General features: G+C 41.3%; 1 protein-coding gene across 4 annotated transcripts in view; it reads right to left on the bottom strand.

The window, feature by feature from the left end:
- Window positions 1-2,849: 2,849 nt before the first annotated feature.
- The window catches only part of ARL9 (ARF like GTPase 9), a 64,883-nt gene continuing 40,333 nt past the window's right edge, over window positions 2,850-27,399 (bottom strand). Inside the window, exons 2-5 of one of the 4 annotated variants that reach the window (XR_011321157.1) lie at window positions 19,542-19,713; window positions 18,210-18,385; window positions 14,104-14,566; window positions 2,850-2,867 (exon numbers count right to left, since the gene is read on the bottom strand). Coding sequence is in view for 2 of the 4 variants with exons in the window: in XM_069767675.1 (XP_069623776.1) it covers window positions 14,387-14,566; window positions 18,210-18,385; window positions 19,542-19,713 (528 nt within the window). In the remaining 2 variants the exon portion in view is untranslated. Of the gene's footprint in view, window positions 2,868-12,389; window positions 14,567-18,209; window positions 18,386-19,541; window positions 19,714-25,400; window positions 26,085-27,399 lie in introns of those variants that run through there. The other 3 variants (XR_011321151.1, XM_069767676.1, XM_069767675.1) reach the window with 3 other exon arrangements.

Here is a 27,399-nt window from a genome sequence, read left to right as displayed (position 1 = left end):
GTCTCCATCTGAATGGGTACCTGTGAATCCTCTTCTTAGACTAAAATTCTCTCTCTCTGTGGAGGGGTATTAGACCTGCTGTAATTAAAACACCTGTGGCTAGGAGGCGGAGTGCTCGATCAGAAGGCTAAAGAATACATTTAAAAAAACTGACCGTCACATCCAAACATAGACTAAGTGTGAACAGGTGCTGAACCTTGAGTCGCCAACTCGTATATAGTCAAGTAAATAAGGCAGCACACTGCAGCGCTAAAACATGCAAACATGAAACAGGAAAATTGAACTGCATTACTGCACTAGAAATATGAAAAATGAGAGCGTTTAGCGCATAAAAATGGCCAATTTTATGTGTACCTGATAGCCACTTTACGGCATCTCTCTTATACCAGGTCCTACACTTGCCTTTCCTCGCTGAGAATAAACGTCTCCATCTGAATGGGTACCTGTGAAACCTCTTCTTAGACTAAAATTCTCTCTCTCTGTGGAGGGGTATTAGACCTGCTGTAATTAAAACACCTGTGGCTAGGAGGCGGAGTGCTCGATCAGAAGGCTAAAGAATACATTTAAAAAAACTGACCGTCACATCCAAACATAGACTAAGTGTGAACAGGTGCTGAACCTTGAGTCGCCAACTCGTATATAGTCAAGTAAATAAGGCAGCACACTGCAGCGCCTTAAATTTGCCTTAAATTAGACAAGGTAGTGTGGCAATTTAATCCATATACTTCCATGGTGGATAAACCTGCTGTTTATGACTGGACACTATCCAGCTAAAACTATTTGCACACTTGTTGTTGATATTATATCTGCAGTGACGGATACTGCTTCCCTCACACGAAAAGGCACCTTGTTGAATTTTGTGAATTTTATATACATGTGCTTTTTTAAATATATTTTCAGTAAATTGTTATTTTTTTTAAACAAACACATTGATAATAGTGGTTATTGCTATATGTCCTCTACTATGTGTTAGTTTTGGGGCATATTTTTGGATTCTACAGGTTTAATAAGGGACTTAGACCCAGTACACTAAAGGACTAGATTTCTGCATTGAGCACATACTTTGACTACCCCTTGGCCACTTACCAATGGATAATAAGGTTTGTCAGAGCAGTTCAGAGATTACCGCCTACAATCAGACAGACTAAACCCCCAGGATCTAAACTTGGTCCTTAGGGTCCTATGCAAGGAACCCTATGTCCCAGGGGAGCAGATGCCCATCTCAGTCCGGACATTAAAGACGGCATTCCTTGCGGCCATTACCATGGCTAAATGTGTAGGGGAGATCCAGGCCCTTTCTACCCGAGACTCATATCTTCAAATTTGGGTGGATCGTATAGTCTTAAAATTGGACCCCTCCTTTGTACCCAAAGTAGCATCATGCCAGAACTTGAACCAATAGATTGATCTACCCTCGTTTTGTGAGAACCCCTCAAATGAGAAGGAGCGGGCCCTCCACACGTTGGATGTTAGACGAGCAGTAATCGAATACCTAGAGGCCACTCGTGATTGGAGACAGGACCATAACTTTTTTGTCCTGTCCGGGGGTAAAAACAGGGGAGGAAAGCCTCTGAATGGTCCATGGCTAGATGGATTACCACCGTAATTTCCTTAGCCTATCAAAAAGAAGGTGTCAGCCCCCCGGAAAACTTATGAGCCCACTCCACTAGAGCTGTGTCAACTTCCTGGCCTGAGAGAGCAGGTGCCTCAGTATACCAAACCTGTAAGGCAGCAACCTGGGCCAGGCTCAATACGTTCTGCAGGCATTATAAATTAGATGTGCTATCTGGCCAACAAACGGCTTTTGGGAGGAAAGTCCTCCAGGCAGTAATCCCACCCTGATGTCGTACTATGGTATTCTACATGGTGCTGTCAGAGGGACGTCCTGGAAAATAGGTATTAGACCTACCGGTAATTATGTTTCCAGGAATCCATCCTGACAGCACGGTTAGTTCCCTCCCTGATTGTGCTATGTCATATGATGTACCATGATACTGTCTAATAAAAGTGTTATTTGCATTATCCATGTTTTGTTACTTGTTAAAACACTGAGGTACTTGGGGTGGGGTGAGGCCTTTTAACCTCTCGTGTGCTTTTCCTGTCCCTGCAAGGAGGAGGAGGATGGACTGTCAGGATGGACTCCTGGAAACTTAATTAACGGTAGGTCTAATACCTATTTTTTCATAAAACAGAAAGGAAATTAGCCCTTTTAGAGATCATTTCATTTTCTACATGCTTAACTGTTCACAATAACAGTAATTTTGACTAGAGGTGCGCAACCTTTTACATACCACTTTATACTATATATATATATATATATATATATATATATATATATATATATATATATATATATATACACACACACAATAAACAAAACTTCCTTCTCATCCCCCAATGGGGATGGTCTTTTTTTTTTGTCCTTTCTCATTCTTGGGTTCTCTACCAGTTCTGTGCAAGATCTTGTTTCCAGCATTGCTCTTTTATGGACAGACAGTTCAGATGTTGCTCCTTGGATCTGTTGCAGCCATTTTTCCAACTTAGGGGTCACTGCTCCAAGTGCTCCTATCACCACTGGAATCACTGTTGCTTCACCATCCACATTTTCTCCTGTTCTCCTTTGAGGCCCTGTTATTTCTCCAGCTTCTCATATTCTTTCTGATGTTGCTGTCACTTGGCACTGCCACATCTATTATCATTGTGGTCTTCTGATTCTTGTTTATCATCACAATGTCGGGTTGGTTAGCCAAAATCTGCTTATCCGTCTGGATCTTGAAGTCCCACAGGATTTAGGGGCGTGGCTTGAGCTCTGCCAATGTAGGAGGCAAGAGTTCAGAGCTCCTGAATAAGACATCAACAAGCGACTCCTAAATATACAAGAGGATGATACTTTATTAATAACTAGTGTTTTGACCCACTCCTGAATACGGCTGGTCATATTGGACCCAAGTATAAGACTTTAATTCAAGAAATTTTATTCATTTGCCTCAGCTGAGGTAAACAGTGGCTTTACAAAGGCTGGCGACAGGATATTTACCACTTATTTATCTGAACAAAAACTTATATACTGGACCCTTAGTCATTTTCTCTACTATTATTTAGTATTTACAACGGGTCACAAAGAATATTTAAGCACTAACATCTGGCTATTAACAGGACCACAAGAGCGGAAAAATAGTCCTGATTTTTGTTTCTCGATCTACATATTGACATAACAATTTGGAGGCAAGTGCAGGTTTTTTCATTTGCGGAGGTCACAGGCTTGGCCCGACGCATTTCACATTATAATAGTCAAATTAAATAAGGGCACAATGCTGTTTTTGAAAGTTACCTCAGGTGGGAAGCGGGTGCATTGATACCAGTGACAGCGCTTGTAAAGAAGTTCCGGCCACTTCTCATCTCCATAGACGCTTCATTACAAGCAGACTGCGCCTCTGAGTGAGGGAAGATTACGGAAAACCTATCTTCATACCATCTGCCTTATCAATTTTTTTTTACAGGGATTTATTGGTCTCCTCAGGAAAAAGGTGTGCAACTGTGTCTTTTTTTAATATAAAGACATTCAGTAACACCACAGAAGAAGAACTGAGACTTGGATCCGGGGGTGATATTCACCTATCCCCTTTTCTTTCTATTTTTTTTTTTCCTTTCATTCCATTTTTTGTGCGTGTGTGTGTGTGGACTCTCTCCTGGAAACTATTACCTGTACATAATCTATTAGAACTTTCAGTGACTTACTACTGCAATAACGATAATAAGATTATTACCTGTGCACAGGTTTGCGATATACTCCTCTCTAAACTCACAAAATAGAACTTTACTGTTTGGAATATATTCTAATGATAGGAGACATATGTATATACATATATGTGTATATATATGTATTGTTTCTTTCTATTCCTTAGGTTACTCTACAAGTTATAAGGTATATTATATTTAATTGTACTGTATTGTGTCGTGATACTCTATACACCTTATCTTGGCTAAACTCATTTTGGAAGTATTCTAATCCAAAATGGAGTCGTCGGGGAGAAGAGCAAGTGTTAAACATTACAACAATACTCAGTCAAGTTCAAGTGGGGATATATCAAATCAACATAGTCCTGAAAAATCCCACAGTAAGGGGGAACAAAATTTAATGTCTGGAAGACCTTCCCCTCAAATAGCAATACTGTTAAAAGGGGGGGTAATCAGAAATCTTTACCTTCCAATTCTCAATCTAACATTCCCCCCCCAAAAAGAGAATAATAAAGGGGCGTGCAAACCACCAATATGGAATGCTCCAAAAACAGAGGAAATGGATATGACCAGTTCCTCTAAAAGAAAGGGTTTGGTCAGTCAGGAAAGCAAATTAGACCCTTCCCTCAAGGACTCGATAATTTCTCTGGATGACCACTCACCCAACGGCAGCCCTGATAGACAGAGGTTTAAGAAAGATCATACATAATCTCCTTTACCAATAAAGATTTCGCCTCCAGCTATTAATTTAGATGATTACATTAATTCCAACAGACAAGCTACTGAGGGTTTTCTTGCCACTCTTTTTAAATCTTTTAGTGAATCCATGAGAATAGGATTTGAGATACAAGAAAAAACCCTCCAAGAAACTTGTGCCAGCTTTGATCTAAGATTCGAAAAAAACGATAGAAAAAGACACCTCTTCTCTTTCTAAACAGAATGCTTCTCTCCAAACCGAAATTTTATCCCTCAAGAATAAACTAACTGATCTTGAGGATCGGAATAGAAGAAATAATTTGAAATTGAGAGGTGTACCTGAAAGTGTTCTCCAGAAAGATCTTTTGGGATACTCTAAAAATTTGTTTAAACAACTGATCCCAAACCTTACTGATTTAGAGTTGAGCATAGATCGCATACATCGTCTCCCTCGTCCACAGGAGATTCCCAAGGATAAACCTAGAGATGTCATCCTCAGGATACATTTTTTTGAGACGAAAGAAAAGATCCTTAAAATCATCAGAGAAAGAGGGTCCTTCCCAGAGCCATTTAATAACATTAAATTATTTTCAGATTTCTCAAAGGCCACAGTGGACCTAAGAAGAAGTTATAGAGAAACAACATCTAAACTGAGAGAATTACACATCCCATATAGGTGGGGGTTTCCTACTAAATTAATAGTTTGGTATAGTAGTAAAAACTATCAAATTAGCTCTCCCCAGGAGGGTTCTAGATTTATTAACTTCCTTCTTGAGGAGATGGCCCTCAAGGACAAAGACTAAAACGGGTCCCTTTTTCCAAATCTAAATATAAAATTTGCCTATTAATATTAAAAATAATTATTGTCCTCAAAACCAAAGATATCTTTTGAGGATCTCTGCCACTAATTTTGTGTTGAAACCCCCTCGTAGGTGAGACCCATTTACTTGGTGTCCTCCAGGAGAACCTTTGAGGTTCACAATTTTTTGAACATTTTTGACAGGTTATAGTGAGGTTAACTATTCTCTGCTTAGTTTTGTTTTTATTTGTATTTAAATACCGATGAAGATTCTTTCATACAACGTTCGGGGTATTAATAGCCCAAACAAAAGATTTTCTATCTGGAAGGAAATTAATCTTGCTAATGCGGAGATTATTTGTTTACAGGAGGTAAGACTAATAGAAGATAATTGCCAGGTCTTCCATCATAAGAAGTTTCCCCATTCTTTTAAGTCGCTGCATTCAAATAAAAAGCCGGAGTCATTACAATGGTAAATGGCATTGTTCCTTTTCAGCTGGTGAAAGAAATAACAGACCATCTCGGCAGGTTCCACATCTTGGCTTGCTTAGTGAATAATCAGCCTTGCACAGTGGTAAATGTGTACGCTCCTAATAAGAATCAAATTTCCTTTTTAAATAAACTATTAAAAAAAGTTGATAAGATCAAAATAGGAGACACTATTTGGGTAGGCGATTTTAACATCGTTCCAGATAGTTCCATGGACTCTTCATCTCTAGTACGTCATAAATCACCGGTTTTAAAAAAATGGCTGATCAATAATGAATTGACATTTTTAGATGTCTTAATTCTTCCTCTCATGAATTTTCACACTTTTCTGACGTACATTAGACGTCCTCTCGCATAGATTTGGTCTTATCAAATATCTTCACCCTCCCCAAATTTAAGAGTATTTAATTCCTTAAAAAATCCTTATCTGATCATACCCCAGTGTTAGTGGAATTTTTACTAGGTCCTTCCCTTGGCAACAGATATTTATGGAAGTGTAACCCAACGCTATTCAAGATACCTGAATATAAACAAGAAATAGAATCTCTTCTATCCAATTACTTCAAAGAAAATACAACTAATAATATAGACCCTTTCACATTATGGAATGCTCACAAGGCCGTCCTAAGAGGCGGACTTATTCAATTGGCAGCTAGGTATAAAAAGAAAAACAGGGAAAAAATAGTAGATTTGCAAAACCAAATACACTTTAAAGAATCACAGCAAAATAATTTGCAAGTTCCCTCCCCAAGTATACAAAAAGAAATTCTAGAGTTCAGGCAAAAACTAAAATCTGAAATCCTCCAAGAATATGACTCTGTCATAAAAGCTTCAAAGTTCAAGGTGTACACCTCCTTGAATAAACCTAACAGGTACATGTTACCAAAAATAAAAATGGATCGTATTAACAATAGAATTTCTAAAATTATTGCTCCCTCGGGTAAGGTTTTGATTCACCCAAAAGATATCGTTAAATCATTTGCTGATTTTAATAGTCTGTATAACCTAAAAAATGATCCAAATTCCCCTTGCATTGATCCAGATTCTATAAATTCTTTTCTACCTAGTATTAGCTTACCTAAGATTACGCCATCTGACTTGGAGTCCATCAACTGCCCATTTAAAGAAAAAGAAATTATCGATACTATCAATAAACTAAAATCCCCCAAAACTCCTGGCCCAGATGGCTTTTCTAATGATTATTATAAATCCTTCTAAAAAATGTTAGCCCCTCATTTAGTCCCCATTTTTAATCTAGCCTCCGCCCAAGGTTCCTTCCCTAAGGAAATGCAGGAAGCACTAATTATAATGATTCCTAAGAGTGGGGGGGGGGGGGGGGATCCTGAGAGGATTCAGAATTATCGCCCAATTTCTTTAATCAATAGTGACTCTAAAATATATTCTAAAATATTAGCTGACAGGCTAAAATCTATCCTCCCACGTTTACTAGTAGACGATCAGATTGGGTTCACCGAGGGTCGCCAGGCCTCGGACGGGACCAGAAGAGTAATCAACTTAATGAATATTATCAACAGTACGAACTCACAAGCCGTTTTTCTGGCACTGGATGCTGAGAAAGCCTTTGATAGGCTAAACTGGTCTTACCTGAAAGCAACTCTTGAAAAGTTTGGATTTGATTCCAGATTCATGTCTACTGTATTTGCTCTATACTCGGCACCCAGTGCCAGGATATACTCTAATAATTTTTTGTCTGACCCATGTACCATCTCCAATGGTACGCGACAGGGGTGTCTTCTGTCCCCTGTTGTTCGTCCTCGCAATGGAGCCTTTTGCAGAAAAAATAAGATCAAATATGGATATTTTGGGAGTCAACCTGAAGTCTCGTCATTTTAAAATAGGGTTATTTGCCGACGACTTATTTTTCACGCTTCTGGACCCTATAACCTCGATTAAAGCTTTATCTTTGGAACTTGAGCCTTTTGCTGATATATCTTACTTTAAGATTAATCCCCAGAAATCAAAATATCTTACCTTCAATATGAAGGACTCTGATATAAGGAAATTAACAGAACAGACAAACTTCGCTAGGGGTAATGATGAAATAGAATATTTAGGAATAACTATTTCTAATAAGCTACAAAATATAATAAAAGTCAACCTAGATAAAACTCTAAAATCGATCACTAGTGACATTACACATTTTGCTCATTCTGAACTGTCCTTATTTCGGAGAATAATGACTATTAAAAATTTTGTTTTGCCCAAGGTTTTGTATCTTTTCAGGACCCTCCCTCTTACCTTTTCATATCAAACAATTTATAAATTCCAAAACTTGGTACATTCATTTTATGGGGCAGGAAAAAGGCTAGGATCTCCTTATTCTATGTAAACATAAACACAATGGTGGGGCTGGGTTACCAAATTTTTATACTTATTATTTAGCCTCATTAGTTAAACAAACTTGGTATTGGTTTGAAGGCAGATCTTATCCAGCATGGTTTCAAATTGAAAATGAAATGAAAAGCCCCCAGTCTATTCAACACATCTTTTTCAGCTTCTTATTTCACAGACAGCAGAGGGAATCCTCTCATCCTATTTTCAGAGCTGTTATTCAGGCTTGGAGGTTATTGCTCAAACCTTCAAGGAAGAACTTTAACAGAACCGAACAAATCTTGAAGTTTCCTATTCAACTATTATCCACGATTTATAATTTTTCACTATCCGATTCCTGGAGTAAGTCAGGAATTAAAAAGATTGGTAATATATATGATGGAATTAAATTCCTCACTTTTAGTGAGTTAAAAACAAAATTTAATCTTCCCTCTTCTGAATTAATCCCTTATATAATTTTAAAATAAGGTGTTCAGAAACTACTAGGTAGCAAACGTCTTAACCTAGATATTTTCGTTTTACTACTGTGCAATATTAAAAATAAAAATATATGGAGCCTAAACAACATCTATAGAATTTTCAATAAAGATGATGTTGGTTTCAAAAATGTTTACTTGAAGAGGTGGGAATCTGACCTCAATAAATCCTTTCAGGCTGAGAGCTGGGACAATGCTATTAAGACCACTTACAAATCCACCATTTCATTAGCTTTACATGAGTCCTACTTTAAGGTAATTACTAGGTGGTATTATACCCCAATTAGATTAGCACACATAATTCCGGATTATTCACCAACTTGCTGGCGGAAATGTGGCCACCAAGGTAATTTATATCATCTTTTATGGAGTTGCCCGAAGGTAAAACTTCTATGGTCAAAAGTTTCTAATTATATTAATTTACTCACTGATAATTTTGTGCTTACACCACAAAGAGCTCTCTTTTCCCTGGACATGGAAATAGTTGACCCTCAGGTTAAATTCATTATCATTCATGTATTTCTTGTCAAATATATGTTAGCGCTCTGGTGGAATAAGCCAGATCTCCCTAAATTTGAAGACATTATAGATCAAATTCACCAACACAATTTTTTTTAGAGTGGAGGTTCGCTGTAAATAATACTGGTATTAAAAATTTCTTGAAAAAATTGAAGATTTGGATTGATAAATTCTATACTCCTTAACCTCCTAATAGATTTTCAAATAAAAGAAATAATTGTAATTTACTTGTCCTTCCAAAATATCGCACTCATTTAAATGTATTTATGCGTTTTGTTACTGTTGAACTATTGTATTACATTTGGTTCTCTAGTTTTTTTTGTTTTCTTTAATTGTATCCCTTTCCATTCCCTCTCCCTATTCTTCATTGTTATATTTTCCCTCCCCTATTCCCAATTCCTGGTTTTTATTCAAAAAATTAATAAAAATATTTAAAAAGAAGTCCCACAGGATTTTAGCCCTTTCATTCTCCACCACTTTCTCTGGGGTCTCCCACCTGGACTTAAGGGGACTTAGCCAATATGCTGTGCAGATGTTCCTGTATACAATCCCTGCTACTTGGTTGTGGTGTTCGGTATATGCTATTGCTGCTTGCATTTTGCATCCTGCCACTATGTGTTGCACTGTTTCTGAGGTTTCTTTGCATAGTCTGCAGCTTGGGTTTTGTCTTGTGTGGTAGATTCCTGCTTCTATGGATCTGGTACTTAGTGCTTGCTCTTGTGCCGCTATGATTAGTGCCTGTGTGCTGTTGGAGTCCCACTTTCTCCTGCCATTGGTAGGATTTCTCCATGTCAGCCACCTCCATTATCTATCGATGCTACATCCCATGCAGCGGCTTGTCTTGCCATGGCGCTTCATGTTCCTTTTCTTCCTTCCAGAATGTTTTGTTGTTACTGCCTTAGGCTTTCCCTCAGTATCTCATCTTTTGGTGCCATTTTTCTCATGTATTCCTGGATACTCCTTGTTTCATCGTGATGGTGGCTTGGATCCTTATCAAGCCTCAACCATCCTCCTTTCTGTTGGTATAAAATCTTTGTGTGTTAGACTTATGATGGTGATCTCTATGCATTGTGAGGAGCTTTGGTTTTTTCACATCTGCAGCTTCAACCTCTTCTTCTGGCCAGCACACTATGACAGTAGGGTATCTGATAACTGGCAAGGCATGTGTATTGATGGCACGGATTTTATTCTTCCTATTGAGCTGGCTCTTCAGGACCTGTCTTACCCATTGATGGTAATTGGAAGTTGCTGCTTTGCTTGCCTCCACATCATGGTTACCATAACCCTGTGGGATGCCCAGGTAATTGTAGCATGTCTGTACATCTACTATGTGCCCTGCTGGTAATTCCACTCCATCAGTCTTAACTATCTTGCCTCTCCTTATTACCAACTGGCAGCACTCCTCCAGTCTGAAGGACAATGTCTTCGCTGTAGATGCTTGTCAAGTGGATCAGTGAATTGATGTCTTGTTCATTTTTCGCATACAGCTTGATTCTGGAGGAGGTGGCTGATGGTGCTTCCACTCTGGAACTTGTATCTATAGCCAGACTCTGTAATTATCTGACTGAGGGCGTTCAATCCTATGCAGAACAGCAATGCGGACAGTATATCACCTTGGCATATGCCACATTTGATGGTCAATTGTGCTAGCTGTCATGAGTTGACTTCCGATATTGTCACCCATAGCCCCACTGAGTTTCTGAGGAAGGTTCTAATTTCCTGTTGACATTGAGAGCCAAGCATTCACAGATGCATGTGTGTGGCATTGAGTCATAGGCTTTCCTGTAGTCAATCCAGGCTGTGTTGAGATTGGTGTGCCTGGATCTTGAGTCTTGAGCAAGGGCTCTATCTACTAGGAGCTGGTGCTTCGAGCCTCTGGTGTCGGTCCCAATGCCTGTCTGAGCTGGAGATTCATCTACTGGTTCATATGGTTCTGTAGCTTGGTGGCTATGTTGCCTTAAAGGAATTTCCATGCTGTTGTAAGGCAGGTTACTAGGCGGTAATTGGCTGGTATAGTGTAATGCAGAGGTCCCAAACCTTTCTGACCTTGAGAGCCGCATCCACCTATGAAAGAGGGTCACGAGCCACATTCAGCTCTGAGAGAGGGTCGCGAGCCACAACCAGCTCCTTCCCCACTCACAGTAGTGACACCGAGAGCCTCCATTACCAGTATAATGATAACCAAAGCTTTTCCACTGAAATCACACCAAGGCAGTATGCCAAGCAAAACGGTTTCCTATCTCACCCCCATTCAGATCTGCTCTTCCATACAGGGCTACACACAAAAGTCACCATTTAGACATCTGCTCTTAATAGTTCTTTACACCTGGTGCTATTGGACCAAGCCGGCAGGCAGCCGCGAGCCACACATCACGGGCCCGCGAGCCACATGTGGCTCCCGAGCTACAGGTTGGGGTCCCCTGGTGTAATAGTACGTTTCTGTCACGGGTCTACCGCGACAGAGAGGATCTAGAGAACCGCAGCGCTCTGGGCCTCGTTCACACACGATGAACAGAAGCTCTTCTCCTGAATTGTGACCTGGCTGTCTTGTGCCAGCAGGGCAGGAGTTAAACCTGGTTACTGAAGTTACTGAGAGCTTGGTCTCTCAGCTGATTCGGTTTTTGTAATCTCCGCTCTGCTGCCTGGCTTGAAGTGGGAAGGAGCGTGGTGTTTGGAGCTTGGAGGTTTATCTACAGAGATTGTTGTCTGCTGTTTTGGTTGCATGTTAAACCTGTTTTCCTTCCTTGTTTTTTCCTTCTCTTCGTTTCTCTGTGCTTCCTCTGTGGTTGTGAGCATTTGGTGAGTTTGAGATTTTAGTTACCTTGTCTGCATACCCTGTTTAATTGTCGTATTTATACACTGGTGCAGTTCACCTCCCTTGGGGGGAGAGGGGGCCACTGATAGACCTGCACAGGAGACAGGGATATGCTGGCGGCTCAGGCCTCCTAACCATTATAGGTACCCCTGAGATAAGGGAAAGTCAGGGCCCCGTTATAGTGACAGGGACAGGTGCGGGTCCCGGACGCCGTCCTGCCCCTTTATCGCCGTTAACGGCGTGACAGTTTCTTTTAGCGTTTTGTTAGAGACAGATGCTGACTGTAAAACACAGCAAGTCAAAGAAGGTGACCTGACTTATTAAGTAAGAGTACATCATATGTTGTGAAGGGGTTAAATAGCTATGCACATAAGCCCAATGTATATCTGATGAAAGCATAAAAAAATATATGATGAGAGCCTTAGTGGCAGGTCACAATATAATGAAATACACCACAACATAATTAATGCAGTCATAAATCACAAGTATATAGGACTCGGCAACCTACTAGAAAATATTATTTTATTGAGCAGGTAAGACAACAGGCTTATGAAAAAAGTGCATCTTTATTATTTTCAGTGCATTTATTTGTCTCTTTGGTGAGGTCCTATTTTATATCTGACCCTGAGTTATAAATGAACAGTCTATAGCCAAAATTCACAGTTCGTTAGTAATGAACTGTTAAGCTAAGTATATACAAGGCAATCCAAACAGAGGTGCATTGGGTGGTATACTGTAGCTTCATACTACAGATCGTGCCATAATGTAATGCTCTGTGTGGCACTAGATCAAGCATGTCGATGCCAAGGACTTGATGATCAGCTTAATCCAAGATTTTGTGTCCTCTAATACAGGGGTCCCCAACTCCAGTCCTCAAGGCCCACCAACAGGACATGTTTTCAGGATTTCCTCTGCATTGCACAGGTGATGCAATTATTACCTGGGCAAGACTAAGGAAATCCTGAAAACATGACATGTTGGTGGGCCTTGAGGACTGGAGTTGGGGACCCCTGCTCTAATAGACTCTAGGTGCTGTTACGTGATTTTCTATAAATGAGAAATAAAATAAATTATCAGATTTTTAGGCTTAGTGGGCTGCAGAAAGTATAGATTTATTCACTCCACATCCTATGCCACCATCACAGCTGAAATCTTACACTGTATGGTACATTTAAGTAATTAATTGCTTAGCATAGACTTCTCTAATAGAAATTCATCAATGCTAAAGTAAAATAATTTGTGCCATATATTAATTTTATATTACTCTTTAAAACAATCAGGCTATTATTTGTGACATCAAAAACTCCTATGACGTGTTTAAATATACACAAAAGCCCAGTGCACTAGTCATTAAAGGGAACCTGTCACCTGAATTTGGCGGGACCGGATGGGCGGAGTTTTCGGGTGTTTGATTCACCCTTTCCTTACCCGCTGGCTGCATGCTGGCCGCAATATTGGATTGAAGTTAATTTTCTGTCCTGTCTGTAAGGAAAGGGTGAATCAAACACCCGAAAACTCCGCCCATATGACCGAAAACCGGTCCCGCCAAATTCAGGTGACAGGTTCCCTTTAAGTACTCATTCTCTGAAAACCAGTGACATCTATGAGAAATGTGATTACTGGTTCTTATGGAGCGATTCTATAAATACTGTAATGCATACAAGGTCAATACAGACAATGATAAAGAGACAACACCTTGGCACAGAGATCAAATCATGTTCCGAAAACTCTTGTAAAAAGTCAGAGCCAGTTCCTTGCAACTTGTATCCATGCGGCTTCTATACTGAACAAGGCTCAATAGTCAAAAGTAAAAACTGCAAGAGATTTGCAAAAAAGTAAAAAAAAATCTGATTTCAAAAAGTCATTTTCAGAGGACACATTATTTTTTAAAATGAAGTCTGTCAGCGCAAAATGACTGCTGAATCCAAGCACAGGTGTTTGGTGCACCCTTGACATGGCCAAACAGTTCAGTGGACAATGGCGCCTACTTGATTTCCTTCCACCTCCACTGGATTGATATCTCTGGCTTTACAGGAGCAAGAAGAGGATACATTGAAAACAAGTAGGTGGGAAGGTGGTCAGAAATGTTGGGCCAACCAAGGGTACACCAAGCAGATTCTATTTAAGCCCGAGCCATGAGGGGGCTGTTTGATGAAGATAACCTTTTTAGTTCTGCTAGTTAGTTGTGCCCCATTAAAATTGAAAAGCATCAACCTCACCTTGGCCATTGCCTTAATGTCCAACCTGCCGAGAAGTCCAAGCAGAGCTACTTTGTATTCTGGAAGATTATAGATGCCAACGCTTCATGTTTCCTTCAGCATTGGAGCAGGGATCGTCCATATATACAATATTAGTAAGCAAATAATCCGATCAGGAGTTCCCCTCATTCAGAACCACTGATGGTCATCTTTGCCAAAGACTATTAAAACGAAAAAGAAAAGTTACCCAAACAGGAATTCCCCAATTTACATTCAAAGAAAGGACATGTATAAATATACGATTTCAGCAATTTTCTAAAAGCAGTTGTGCAAGAAATTCCTTGGTGTCTTGAATCCCAGAAGAAACCTCCGTGCCATCCTTTGTCACGTATGTTCCAATCAAGTAGAGCTTTCGATCTTCGCAGATCTCTGACAGTGCAAGGGCATCATGAATCTCAGGGATATGGTGTGCATGCTCCAGGTCCTATGGAAAATTCAAGAAGGTTCAACATAGGAAAATGATGCCACACTGAAAAATGTCTTCCATAAGAAACCCAACAGCAATGCTGGCATGTTATTTGTCTCCATCTCTTTATATTTAGGACATTGAATCCATTTGAGCCCTGAAGTAATCATTTTCCCAAAGTAGTCACTTATAGTAGATGTGCCTGCTCCAAATTAGTTTTGTTGTGTTATTTAATAACTTTATTTTTAGTTATTTCATATTTGATTGTATCTCAGAAGGATATAAAATTGACGCCAATGTTGTTATGTGCCTAGGACAGTGATAATTAAAAATCTATTGATTTGAGAAAATGGCTAAATTTGCATCTTTATGGTCACGTAAAGTCAGGGGAAAAGCACACCAATCAAAATCAGGTATTTGGGCTAAACTTTTCTATGATTTATTTTCGATTACAATTTTCCATTGTGGCTGCCAACACATGCACTGCCCTTAGTGTAGAGTATACCCAGCACTCACTGATGCAGAGAAGGTAATAAGGCGCCTCTGCTCACATGGGGAGTCAGACTCTGTCTTCATCTGGCTCTGACCTTCTGCAAGTGCACCGAAATTATGGCCCAACACATTAAAGGAGGTACTCACTATCCAGACAACACCCTTATAAAAGTAGATGCTACTGTAAAATAAAAATACCAGATCCCTCCCGCATTAGCGCTGGATATCTCAGGGCTACCATTACATTATTATGCCATGTGAGTCCTGCAGCCAATCAGGGGCCACTATTGGGCTGACAAGCAGAAGAAAAGAGTGCACAGCAGTCCAATAATTGACGCTGACAATTATGCCACATGAGCCCTGCAGCCATGTCAATGGCATCACTAGAACGTTGCGGGTGGCGAATATCTGTTATTTAACTGTTTCAAGAGGGACCATTTCATTTATAAAAAGGGGTTGTCCAAGCGGTAAGCAACTCTTTAAAGATGTAGGCTGGTCAATGTCCGATACATTCAAGTGTTAACCCCTTCATGACATGTGACGTATATTTACATCATGTGCCGTGTCCCGGACTTTGATTTGGGCTCAGGTGCCCATATCTTTCCCTGTACACGACAGCTGATTTAATCAGCTGTCATGTGCCTTTAACAGCAGTGGATGGATTGGACCTCCATCCGCTGTTTTTAACCAGTTATATTCCGCTGTCAATCTCTGACAGTGGCATTTAACACGCACCAGCCAGAATCGAGTCATTCCGGCCGCCCATCAAATGATCGCAGGGCGCTGATGTGTTGCCTTTACAGCCAGCGGTCTGCAGAAGACCATCATGCCTGTCATTACGACACTTTCGTGAATGCCAGCTCGTGGCCGGCGTTCATAGGACATTGTGATTTATGCTATACATAGCTGTGTTGAAGCCCTGCTATGTACAGCACAAGCGATTGGACGATCGCAGCATCAAGTCTCCTAAGGGGACTAATAAAGTAAAAAGTATTAAAAAAAAACTCAAACAAAAACAAAAGTTCAAATCTCCCCTCTTTTGCTCCATTGAAAATAAAACAATGAAAACAATACACATATTTGGTATCGCTACGTTCAGATATGTCCAATCTATAAAAATATAAAGTAAATTCATCCGATTGGCAAACGGCGTAACAAGGCAAAAAATGAACGCCAGAATTACGTTTTTTTTTGGCTGCCGCAACATTGCCATAAAACCCAATAAGAGGCGATCAAAACATCATATCTATCCCAAAATGGTATCAGTAAAAACGTCAGCTCAGGGCGCAAAAGCTGTGAGAAACTGATGTGAAAACGCCAAAGTTTTGTGCATGTTGAGTTGAAATATTGCGACTTTTCAAACCAATTTATGCTAGAATTCTGGTAAAATTGCATTGATGAATTGGGGTCCATGTGTGTTATTCTGAAGAATTTTACTTAACAAAAGCCCACAATTGATGAATTGGGCAAATACTGTTATTATTGTATGAAATCAGCTATATGTCCTGAATAAATGGAGATCAGAATAGAATCTTCAGGCCGTCTGCTCTCCTTGAACTAGTAAATGGAAACTTGTGCCTTAACCCCTTTCTGACCTCGGACGGGATAGTACGTCCGAGGTCAGATCCCCTGCTTTGATGCAGGACTCCGCGGTGAGCCCGCATCAAAGCCGGGACATGTCAGCTGTTTTGAACAGCTGACATGTGCCCGTAATAGGCGCGGGCAGAATCGCGATCTGCCCGCACCTATTAACTAGTTAAATGCCGCTGTCAAATGCCGCTGTCATGACGTCATCGTCACATGATCGGGGGTCGGCGATGCGTCAGGATGTTAACCATAGAGGTTCTAGAGACCTTTATGGTTACTGATCACCGGTGGCTGTGAGCGCCACCCTGTGGTCGGCGCCCACAGCACACCTCCATTTCTGCTACATAGCAGCGATCAGTAGATCGCTGCTATGTAGCAGAGGCGATCGCGTTGTGCCTGCTTCTAGCCTTCCATGGAGGCTATTGAAGCATGGCAAAAGTAAAAAAAAAGTTAAAAAAAAATGTGAAAAAAATAAAAAAAATATAAAAGTTTAAATCATCCCCCTTTCTCCCCAATCAAAATAAATCAATTAAAAAAAAATCAAATCTACACATATTTGGTATCGCCGCGCTCAGAATCGCCCGATCTATCAATTAAAAAAAAGCATTAACCTGATCGCTAAACGGCGTAGCGAGAAAAAAATTCGAAACGCCAGAATTACGTTTTTTAGGTCGCCGCGACATTGCATTAAAATGCAATAACGGGCGATCAAAAGAACGTATCTGCACCAAAATTCTATCATTAAAAACGTCATCTCGGCACGCAAAAAATATGCCCTCAACCGACCCCAGATCACGAAAAATGGAGACGCTATGAGTATCGGAAAATGGCGCAATTTTTTTTTTTTTTTTTTTTAGCAAAGTTTTGAATTTTTTTCACCACTTAGATAAAAAATAACCTAGTCATGTTTGGTGTCTATGAACTCGTACTGACCTGGAGAATCATAATGGCAGGTCAGTTTTAGCATTTAGTGAACCTAGCAAAAAAGCCAAACAAAAAACAAGTGTGGGATTGCACTTTTTTTGCAATTTCACCGCACTTGGAATTTTTTTTCCGTTTTCTAGTACACGACATACTAAAACCAATGATGTCGTTCAGAAGTACAACTCGTCCCGCAAAAAATAAGCCCTCACATGGCCAAATTGACGGAAAAATAAAAAAGTTATGACTCTGGGAAGGAGGGGAGTGAAAAACGAACACGGAAAAACGAAAAATTCCAAGGTCATGAAGGGGTTAATAAACCTTAGTTATCAGATGAACTGTACAATAATGAAGACAAAATAGTATAAAGAAAGGGAGGACAGGCTTCCAGATACCCCTTGTACCCTCCGATAAATTTATGCTTGCGGTTCAGTCCATTTTCGTTTCAACAACATTGGAATGGCGGCAAAATGCACTAAAATGTGATGTCTATGGACCCGAATTTTCTTCCCCACACTATACGTTTCATTGTGCCGATGATTTATTTTTTCCGCTTCATATTCTCCATGCCGTTATGAGGCTTTATGAAATATTGAAAATCAATTGGTGCATTTTACAGGACCTTTTCACGTTGGTTCTATTGATACATAGAAATCAATACCTGTTTATTAGCAAGTACTATCAGAGGAAGGACAGAGTCTTGCTGGATCAGCTGATGAAGATGGCTTTTAGCAAGCGGAAGACGACCATGATCTGCAGAATCCACCACAAAAATAACAGCAAATGCTCTAGAGAGGTACATCTTCCAAAAAGGACGAAGCTGCTCACTTCCTCCAACTGTGGGACAAAACAAAAATTCCTGTTTAGCTTGGGGTGCCAATGCTCATGAAGACAGTATCCCAAAGAATCCCCTACAATGACAGCCCGAATCTGCACTTTCTCAAACAGGAACCGGACTGCGGAAATTCGGCTTCCATTTGAAAAAAAAAAACCTGATGTGCGTGTCGGAGATATTAGAAGGAGTGTCACTGGTACAAGGACAGTTGCGAATAGTGAGGAAATGATGAAACAGATTAGTGCTAAACAAAGGAAAATACACCAGAAACTCATGAGATAGCTGTCAAATGGACGTTCCATTGACAGCTAACACTACAGATTCCTCCATGGACTTGAACAAAGTGTTGTGTTTTCAATGGGGAGAAAGGTGCTGAAAGACAGTTCTGGCAGCAGATTCTCTCTTGACTATAAGAGGATTGGGGAGTTGAAATTTCACCTGCCTGGTCCTTCTTAGATGATGTTGGGCGAGAATCAGGAGGCCCCATATGCATCAAATGGTAAGTGGTTCGGCTGACTTTCATCTAATGGGTACAGGGACTTTTAGTCTAATTATTTCCTAGAAGAGAGGTAGGAAGCGCTTCTTTTCATCCTACGTGATAAGGGGAATTGTTGGAAATCTAGAATCCTTAAGTAGCAGATCTACAAAAAGAGAAATGTTGTCATGAAATTGGGGATTGTTGGTCAATAGTTATAAAAGGAAGCTGCCATCTGCAGGCAGCATGAATCCGAGCCTCAATGCACAATTAGTCAGGTATATTATCTTCCAAAATGCAGAGGAAGTATAGCTGGAAGATTTGGCTAGGGACTATAGGCAGACTAGTCCGGCTCTGCCCCAGCGGACTTTTCCCAGTACTGCTGCAGGTCATTGACAGGTCTCTCGCTATGGAAGATCACCTCTAGCAGGGCTGGTCTCCGGCTGATTCTTTACAGTATATTTCATCTGAAATGCAGGAGCCTTTCACAGAAAATACACCTGGCTGTAATCGTGCACTTAGACTCGGATTCATGCTGCCCATGGCTTGGGTATGATGACTCAGGTGACCGATTCTCTTTAATCCTAAAGCGCTTGGCTAGGATATTTCTATAGATGGTTAGTGCCCCTGGTGAAGGAAAGCCTGGCTTTGGCTTACATAACTAGTTAAATCTTTAAACTTACTTTCCAAAAACTCCATTTTCGAATTGCCATTGCTGACGCACATGGCATTAACTCCTTCCGTAGGTGTTGTGAGAACTTTTCCTTTATTGGCTGCAATGGAGTTCAAGATGCTTGTCTTCCCAGATCCATCTAATCCGAGCACTAAAACCTGCTTGCAAGGGGCATGTTTTTCCTACAAAAGAAGCAAAACCAGTCAGCAAAGAGTTAGCTCTTAGAAATGAGAGCACACGTTTAAAGAGCCATAGTCACTTATGTTATATACTCTGCCTATAACTACAATCCACTGACTCGCTTTCAGAAGTATGCCCTACTTTTTATGCAGCAAATGTCAGATCCAGAAAGATTGTCATAGTGATCATCTCCAGATTTTGCCTCCTCTTTGCAGAAAGTGAGGCGGAAAAGCTGTCCAAACAATGCATGGCTACGCAAGGTCTTCCATCTTTGAGTTTTGGGAAGAGCGGAGTCTGGCTAAAGCCGGCATTGCTGTATTTACTGCCCCACTTCATGTCTGTCATTAGGAAAGGCCTGTATCAAATATGCAAACTATTTTCCCAGGCACAGATTTCAGAAAATAATTCTAAAGTACATAAAGAAAATCGAAGAATCTACAAATCCAACCCCATTCACTAAGGAGCATTTTTCCTATTGTATCTTCCTATCAGGTAGAGGATTAGTTTATACATAACTGCACCATGTAAGACTACCAGGGGATAAACGAAATACAAATCTGTTATGTGTCAGAAACAGTGGAATCACTTTGATGTTAACCTTTTAGGAGGTACTAACCCAAGGTGTGCATACATAAGTACAAGAATGCGGTGGAAGAGCCCTCCACAACATAAAGAGCACCATTAATACTAAGAACAAAAACGTTACCATTCTTCTCTCCATTTCTTGGCCAATACATTCATGACCAAATGATTAATTAATAACAAGGAAGGATGCAAATGTGGTGACGTAGTCAATGGGAGCTACCATTCATAAGATTTGGCTAATACACTTAAATCTAATCCAGCTCTGACCTAAAAGCAAGCACACCTTTACGTACCTTCACTGGGCATCATGTTAGCAGAAGAAAAACAGACGGAAAGGCATGAACGGTGAAATTACTAAGTGGGAGATGAATAGATAGAAGATATAGACAGAATAGATAGAAGGATGGATGCAGCCTTGAATAAAGGTGTGATGCATATGTGTACTGGTGTTCCCTCCGATGGAGAAATAAAACGCGGGAAACTAGATTCAATCCCAATCACCACTTCACTAATCTTATCAAGTGATCAGATTAAAGCAGATCTGTCACCAGACTTTACAACACAAACTGCATACATTATTAAACAGGTCTTAGACTTGATGAGGCTGGTGGACTTACTTTGAGAATTAACGTCAGAATGCCTGTATAATCCGGTATGAAAATGTTACTCCGACTCCACCCACCTAGCCTGATTGACAGCTCCTAAGTTATCCTCCTGCTGCTGAGTACAAGCTGCATCTGTCAGGGGGGAGGGAGGAGACTGAAGACACTTAGACTCATTTAGCTCTAAAGCTGGACTAAAACAATTCTCATCTTACAATCAGGATTAAAGAGGACCTTTCACCACATATTTCATACTGAACTGGACACAGGATGTAATAGTGGCTGCAGAGCAGAATATATCTATTTTTTTAAAATTTCAGCTCTCTCTTGTGTAGATAATAACAATCAAAGTTTTTGGCCCCTAATGAGTTAATTTTCCTTAAGTCCAAGTGGGTGTTATCAAACAGTTTTCACTTGAGCTGTGTACTTTTTCTCCCTGTATGACGCTGACCAATCATATGCAGTTGAAACCAGAAGTTTACATACACTATACAAAAAGACACATAGGCACGATTTTCTCAATATCTGACATGAAATCAGAATAAACCTTTCCTGTTTTAGGTCAATTAGGATTACCATAATTATTAACATTTGCCAAATGCCAGAATAATGAGAGAGAGAGTTTTAAGGCATTTTTATTGCTTACTGCAAAGTCAAAAGTTTACATACACTAAGATTACTATGCCTCTAAACAATTCTGGACTGCTCATATGAGGATGTCATGTGTTTGGAAGTTTCTGATTTTTTGGGCAAATTCTGAGTTAATTAGAGACACACCTGTGGATGCATTTTAATGCACACCTGAAACACACTGCTTCTTTGTGTAGCATCATGGGAAAGTCTCAAGAAATCAGCCAAGATATCAGAAAGAGAATTGTGGACTTGCACAAGTCTGGCTCATCCTTGGGTACAATTTCAAGATACCTGAAGGTGCCTTGTTCATCTGTACAATTATATGCAAGTACAAACAAGATGGTAATGTCCAGCCATCATACCGCTCAGGAAGGAGATGGGTTCTATGTCCCAGAGATGAACGTGCTTTGGTCCAACATGTGAATATCAACCCAAGGACAAAAGCAAAAGACTTTGTCAAGATGATGGTGGAAGCAGGTAAGATTGTTTCAATATCCAAAATGAAATGAGTACTGTATCAACATGGGCTGAAAGGCCACTCTGCCAGGAAGAAGCCATTACTCCAAAAGAAACATAAAAAAGCCTTATAATAAATAAGGTTTGCAAATACACACAGGAACAAAGAAATAAATTTTTGGAGATATGTCTTGTGGTCTGATGAAACTAAAATTGGGCTTTTTGGGCATAATAACTATCGTTATATTTGGAAGGAAAAGAAAGAAGCTTGGAGGCCTAAGAACACCATCCCAACTGTGAAACACGGGGTGTCAGCATCATGTTGTGGGGTTGTTTTGCTGCGGGAGGGACTGGTGCACTTGACAAAATAGATAGCAACATGAGAAAAGATTATGTGTCAATACCAACATCTAAAGACAACCAGGAAGTTAAAGCTTAAGCAGAAATGGGTCTTCCAAATGGACAGTGACCCAAGATATACTGACAAAACGGTAACAAAGTGGCTTAGGCCTCTTTCACACTTCAGTTGTTTGGCGTCAGTCTAAAACCGCCATTTTCCTCAAATAACGGATCCGTCAATTTTTTTTGACGGATCCATTATTTTCCCATAGACTTGCATTAGCGACGGATTATGACGGATGGTCGTCCGTTCCATCCGCCATGCGTCGAAATTTGGCGGACGTTTTCTGAAAATAGACGGACATTGAAACGTTTTTTTGTCAACGCCGAAATGGTGGATCGCGACGGATCCGTCGCGTCCGCCATTCCATAGAATGGCTGCCTATGGGTGACGGATCCGCCGCAACCGTTTTTTCGGCGGATTCGTCGCCCCAATCCGTTTTTTCAATTGCGCATGCTCCAAAAAGTAGATACTTTTTCCAGACAACCCCCAAGTAACGGATCCGTCAAAAAAACGGATCTATTAGAACCGTTTTCTCAACAATTGTGACGGATCCGTCAATCCGTCACTATGTCGGTAGTGACTGACGCCAAACAACTGAAGTGTGAAAGAGGCCTTAAGGATAACAAAGTCAATGTTTTGGAGTGGCCATCACAAAGCCCTGATCTCAATCCTATTGAAACTTTATGGGCAAAGCTGAAAAGGCAGGTGCGAAGAAGCCGACCTACAAACCTGGATCAGTTACATCAGTTTTGACAGGAGGAATGGGCCCAAAATCTGACCAACTATTTTGAGAAGCTTGTGGAAGGAGATCCCAAACATTTGACCTAGGTGATTCAGGTTAAGGGCAGTGGTACCAAATACTAATGAAATGTATGTAAACTTTCGACTTTGCAATAACTAATAAAAATGCTTTAAAATATTCTCTCTCTCATTATTCTCGCATTTGGCAAATAATAATACCGTAATTATGGTAATTCTAATTGACCTAAAACGGAAAAGGTTTATTCTAATTTCATGCCAGAAACTTCTGGTTTCAACTGTATGTCTGTTGAATTGCAGTCTTGTATCAATCTCCGAAAGCCAAGGTCTAATTTTCCAGGTTACGAATGGTATGCCTCTTTAAATATTTAGGTAGACCTATAACAAGAAATCACATGCAACTCTGTAATTTAAATATATCCCCCTCTTTGTACCTGCGTTAGAAAATTAGAACATGAAAAAAAGAAGTATGCAAAAAACAGTGATCACCAAAAATATACAAAATTTTATTACAACATTATGGATAACATATGGGAAAACAAACAAAATAAAAAAACATTTAAAAGAGAAACCAATAATTGATGTCATACAAGATACTATGGTAAATATCGCAAAAAAAAGTACAAAGAAAAGTGAAAATCCAGGCAAAAGAGCAATTCAAAGAACAGCTGTGAACAATCCTTAGCACTTATTCAAGGTGAATGCCCCTTTGCACCCAACATATCATCCATGATGGGAGTGGAACCCCACGCGTAACCACACGAAGTGTCTTCCTCAGGGGTAGTTTGTCAAGTATGTAATATTTGGTGTCTGACATGGGGGTCTTATGGTTTTGGTTAAGATATTAGACCCATGGGTTAAGGGTAAGGTTAACTCTAGACAGCATTAACAAGCAATGAGAAATACTATTTGTTTATAATGTAACCTTGTTATATCGTATAATCTGCAATAGAACAAGTTTAAAAATCAACTTGTGTCTGTTGTGCTGAACGTGTAATGGTTCTGCAGTGAGAGCAAAGCGGTCATTACATCTCACACGGGTAGTTGGGAACAGGCAGATTACTCCTATGTGAGACATAATGACAGCCATGATCTGAATACAGAGTGACCACAGCAGAGACAGTGTCTGACTACTCTCACTCAGTAATCAGGAGAGTTCCTAGAAGAGTTGCCCCTCCCCCACACTGACTTATGTAGAAGGTTAGACCAGGAGATAGGCGCTGTCTGTGATTGTAAGTGTTGCACATGAAGAGAAAGCTATGGTGGGGGCGTGGTCTTCTTAAATGAGGGCTGTCGCCTGCTTTTGATTGGTCAGCATCTTACAGGGAGAAAAAGTACACGCCCCAGGTGAAAACTGTCTGGTAACACCCAATTGGACCTAACAAAAAATAATCCATTAAGGGCTGATTGCTATTATCTCTACCCCGGAAAGGTGAAATAAAAAAAAGACATGTTATATTCCGCTCTGCAGCCACTATTACATTGTGCATCCAGTTCAACATGAAAATTTTTTGTGAAAGGTCCTTCTAAAGAGAAAACTTCACATGGATTTTTACAGTACATACACCAGACTGATCAGGTCTAACATATATTAAGTGCGGGCACTCAGTGCGCCATGGGGGCCAATCAGTTGTATTCACCTTCCCACCTGCTTGGTTTCCATCTATCTCTGGCTCTATGGCGCCTCAGCTGTCAATCATAATAGAGGGGGTGGAGACTGATGGAAAACGAGCAGGTGGGAAGGTGTATATAAATGGTTGTCCCTGCCGTGATGCATCGAGCAGCAGGACTTAGCTTGGCCAGTCATTCTGTGCTGTCAGAGTCCCATTAAGGAAGACTTGTCACCTACAAAAACACTACCTGCAGACAGAGTGGTAATCTGGAGCTAAATAGCATTTTAATCCTGTTTGGCAGTGTTGCTGGATCAGCGGCTACAGGTAGAAAGTGAAGTTTAATACTCCCTGCAGCTGCTCGCTTCCAATAGGGACAGGTAAAGGAGCAATGGTCACCACTCACTATACAGTGTGATGTGATCACTCTCCTGCACCTTGACTGACTGCCTGCTCTGCACACATGTGGATCGCCCCCAGACGCAGGGCCACGGGTTACTCGGTACCGGTCCTCTGCTGGCTCAGTTCTGGGGATGTCACGGTGGCTGGACCCGGTCTGTGACCCTGCTAAGGGGCGTCCAATAAAGGGTGATGGTGCGTAGTGCGAGGAATAACGAGGACACAGGGTTCAGTTTCTTTACCTTTTACTGAAGGTTTCAGGATCCTCAATCCGGGGCACTTTCAACAGGGCTGTCTGAGACCGGCCAGTCCGAAGGCACATCCAGAGTTCCCTTTGCAGGTGGAAATCAGTGTCTACCCACTAGCGCCTGTGTGTTGTAGTGCTTCCCTGCTGAGCATTCAGGATAGTCCTCACAACTTCTGTTCTCGTTCTTTCTAGATCTTTCTCTTCTCCGTCCCCCAGGTATGTTATGGCTAGGACGCACCTTTATGACAGGTAGGCCTGGAGTTATTCTGGAACCCTAGTGTCGTCCCTCTCCCACGATTGCCTCCTATGTCCTTCTTAGGTGTTGTATGGTAGACAGCCAACCTGTAATTAACTGTCCTGCCGCTGTTTGAAGTAATGCGTGGAGACTGTTACTTCCTCGGTGCTCCGGCCACCGGCTATGCGCCTCAGTAGGATGTTGCCGTTCTCGGGGCACGACTCCAACTGGATCTCCTTTGTGCTGATCTCGTTTCTCACTGTTCCACAATATCCTTCGCTTCGTGTCTCTTTCTTAGGATACCGCCGCTAGGTAGTGCAGGCGCGGTTCCGTAACAATCTGTCCTTTCGCTAGGTACCTGCCAGATTTCCCAGTTCTGACAGGTCCTCCCTGGAGCTCTCCCAGGCTTCGTTCTGCCTAACTTCCTGTCCAACCCCTAATTTCTACCAATGTGAGGAGTGGCCCAATAAATAAAGCCTTTTACTCCCCCTAGTGGCCGGAGTGTGAAGTGTAGTGTGTGCTTGGCGATACCTGGTCAGTAGAACTCCTTTAGTGCAGTCAGACGTACCATCACTCCCCTTAGTGGCTGAGCGACGTTACTGCAACGACCAGATCTCTGGGGCGCTGCACATGCGTCAGTCAAAGCTGTTCTCATCAATGATGTGACCTTCAGCGATCATGTATTAAGCACCTTCTCAGTGAATAGGTGATAAGATAGGGGCGGAATTATCGCAGTCTCCTGCAACGAGGCCCGGAGTGCTAAGCACTCTGAGCTACAAAATTGGCCGCCGGCCCTTTAAATCAGGGGGTGGCTTTTCATGAGGCCCGCGGGAAGGTGCCCGGAGTCCACAATGCTTTTGCGGCAGCCGTATCCTGCCAGCCCTTTAACCCCCAAGTGCAGTGTATGCAGCATTCATTAGAGAACGCTGCCTGCCCTGCACAGGAATGATGTAATCGAGGTGGGTGGAGTAACCAGATGGACGGAGTTACCGGGTGGGTGGGGTTACCGCCCAATGCTCTCCTGGAAGAGGAGCTGCTACCAGAGAGTCCAGAGTGATCTCTGTGCTGGCAGCTCTGTGTCTGTCTGCAGGTGATCCCTCAGCTCTGTGCCCCCCTGTGATCTCTGTGCCCCCCCGCTGTGTGCCCCAATATGATCTCTGTACCCCATGTGATCTTCTTGCCCCCCCAACTATAAGCCCCCTGTGATCTCTGTACCTCCCAGCTATGTGGCCCCCGTCATCCCTGTGCCCCCCAGCTATCTGCCTTCTGTGATTTCTGTGTCCCCCAGTGATCTGTTCTCCCTGTGATCTCTCTGCCTCCGTAGCTATATGCCCCCAGATTTCTGTGCCCTCCAGTCATATGCCCCCTGTGATGTCTGTGCCCCCCATCAACTCATTATTGGCCCAAGTGGCAATGTTTCGGATCAACAGAACATTTCTCTGATATGGAACTGAAATGTTGCCACATGGTCTAATAAAGAGTCCACTGCTTAAAAGGATTGTCTCCCCCACTAAGACAACCTTGTCTTATACTAAATGTTGAGCCCCGATAAATTAATAAAGCCTATACTCACCTCCTGTGCCTGCCAATGCCGTTCCCACAGGGGCTGTGATGTGGTGTTGTGACACGTGATGCCGGGAGTCAGCGCTTGTGTTACTGTTTCCATCTTTGGACAAACTGAACATGAAGAGGAAGTCCAGGATGAGCCGCTTGATCCCAGACTAAGTATCTGTATATATACACTGCACAGTACCACTCC

This window comes from Ranitomeya imitator, chromosome 1 (genome assembly GCF_032444005.1).
Source record: "Ranitomeya imitator isolate aRanImi1 chromosome 1, aRanImi1.pri, whole genome shotgun sequence".
Lineage (NCBI taxonomy): Eukaryota > Metazoa > Chordata > Amphibia > Anura > Dendrobatidae > Ranitomeya > Ranitomeya imitator.
Note: the sequence above shows the minus strand (reverse complement) of the source record. Positions and strands in the feature narration are given on the sequence as shown.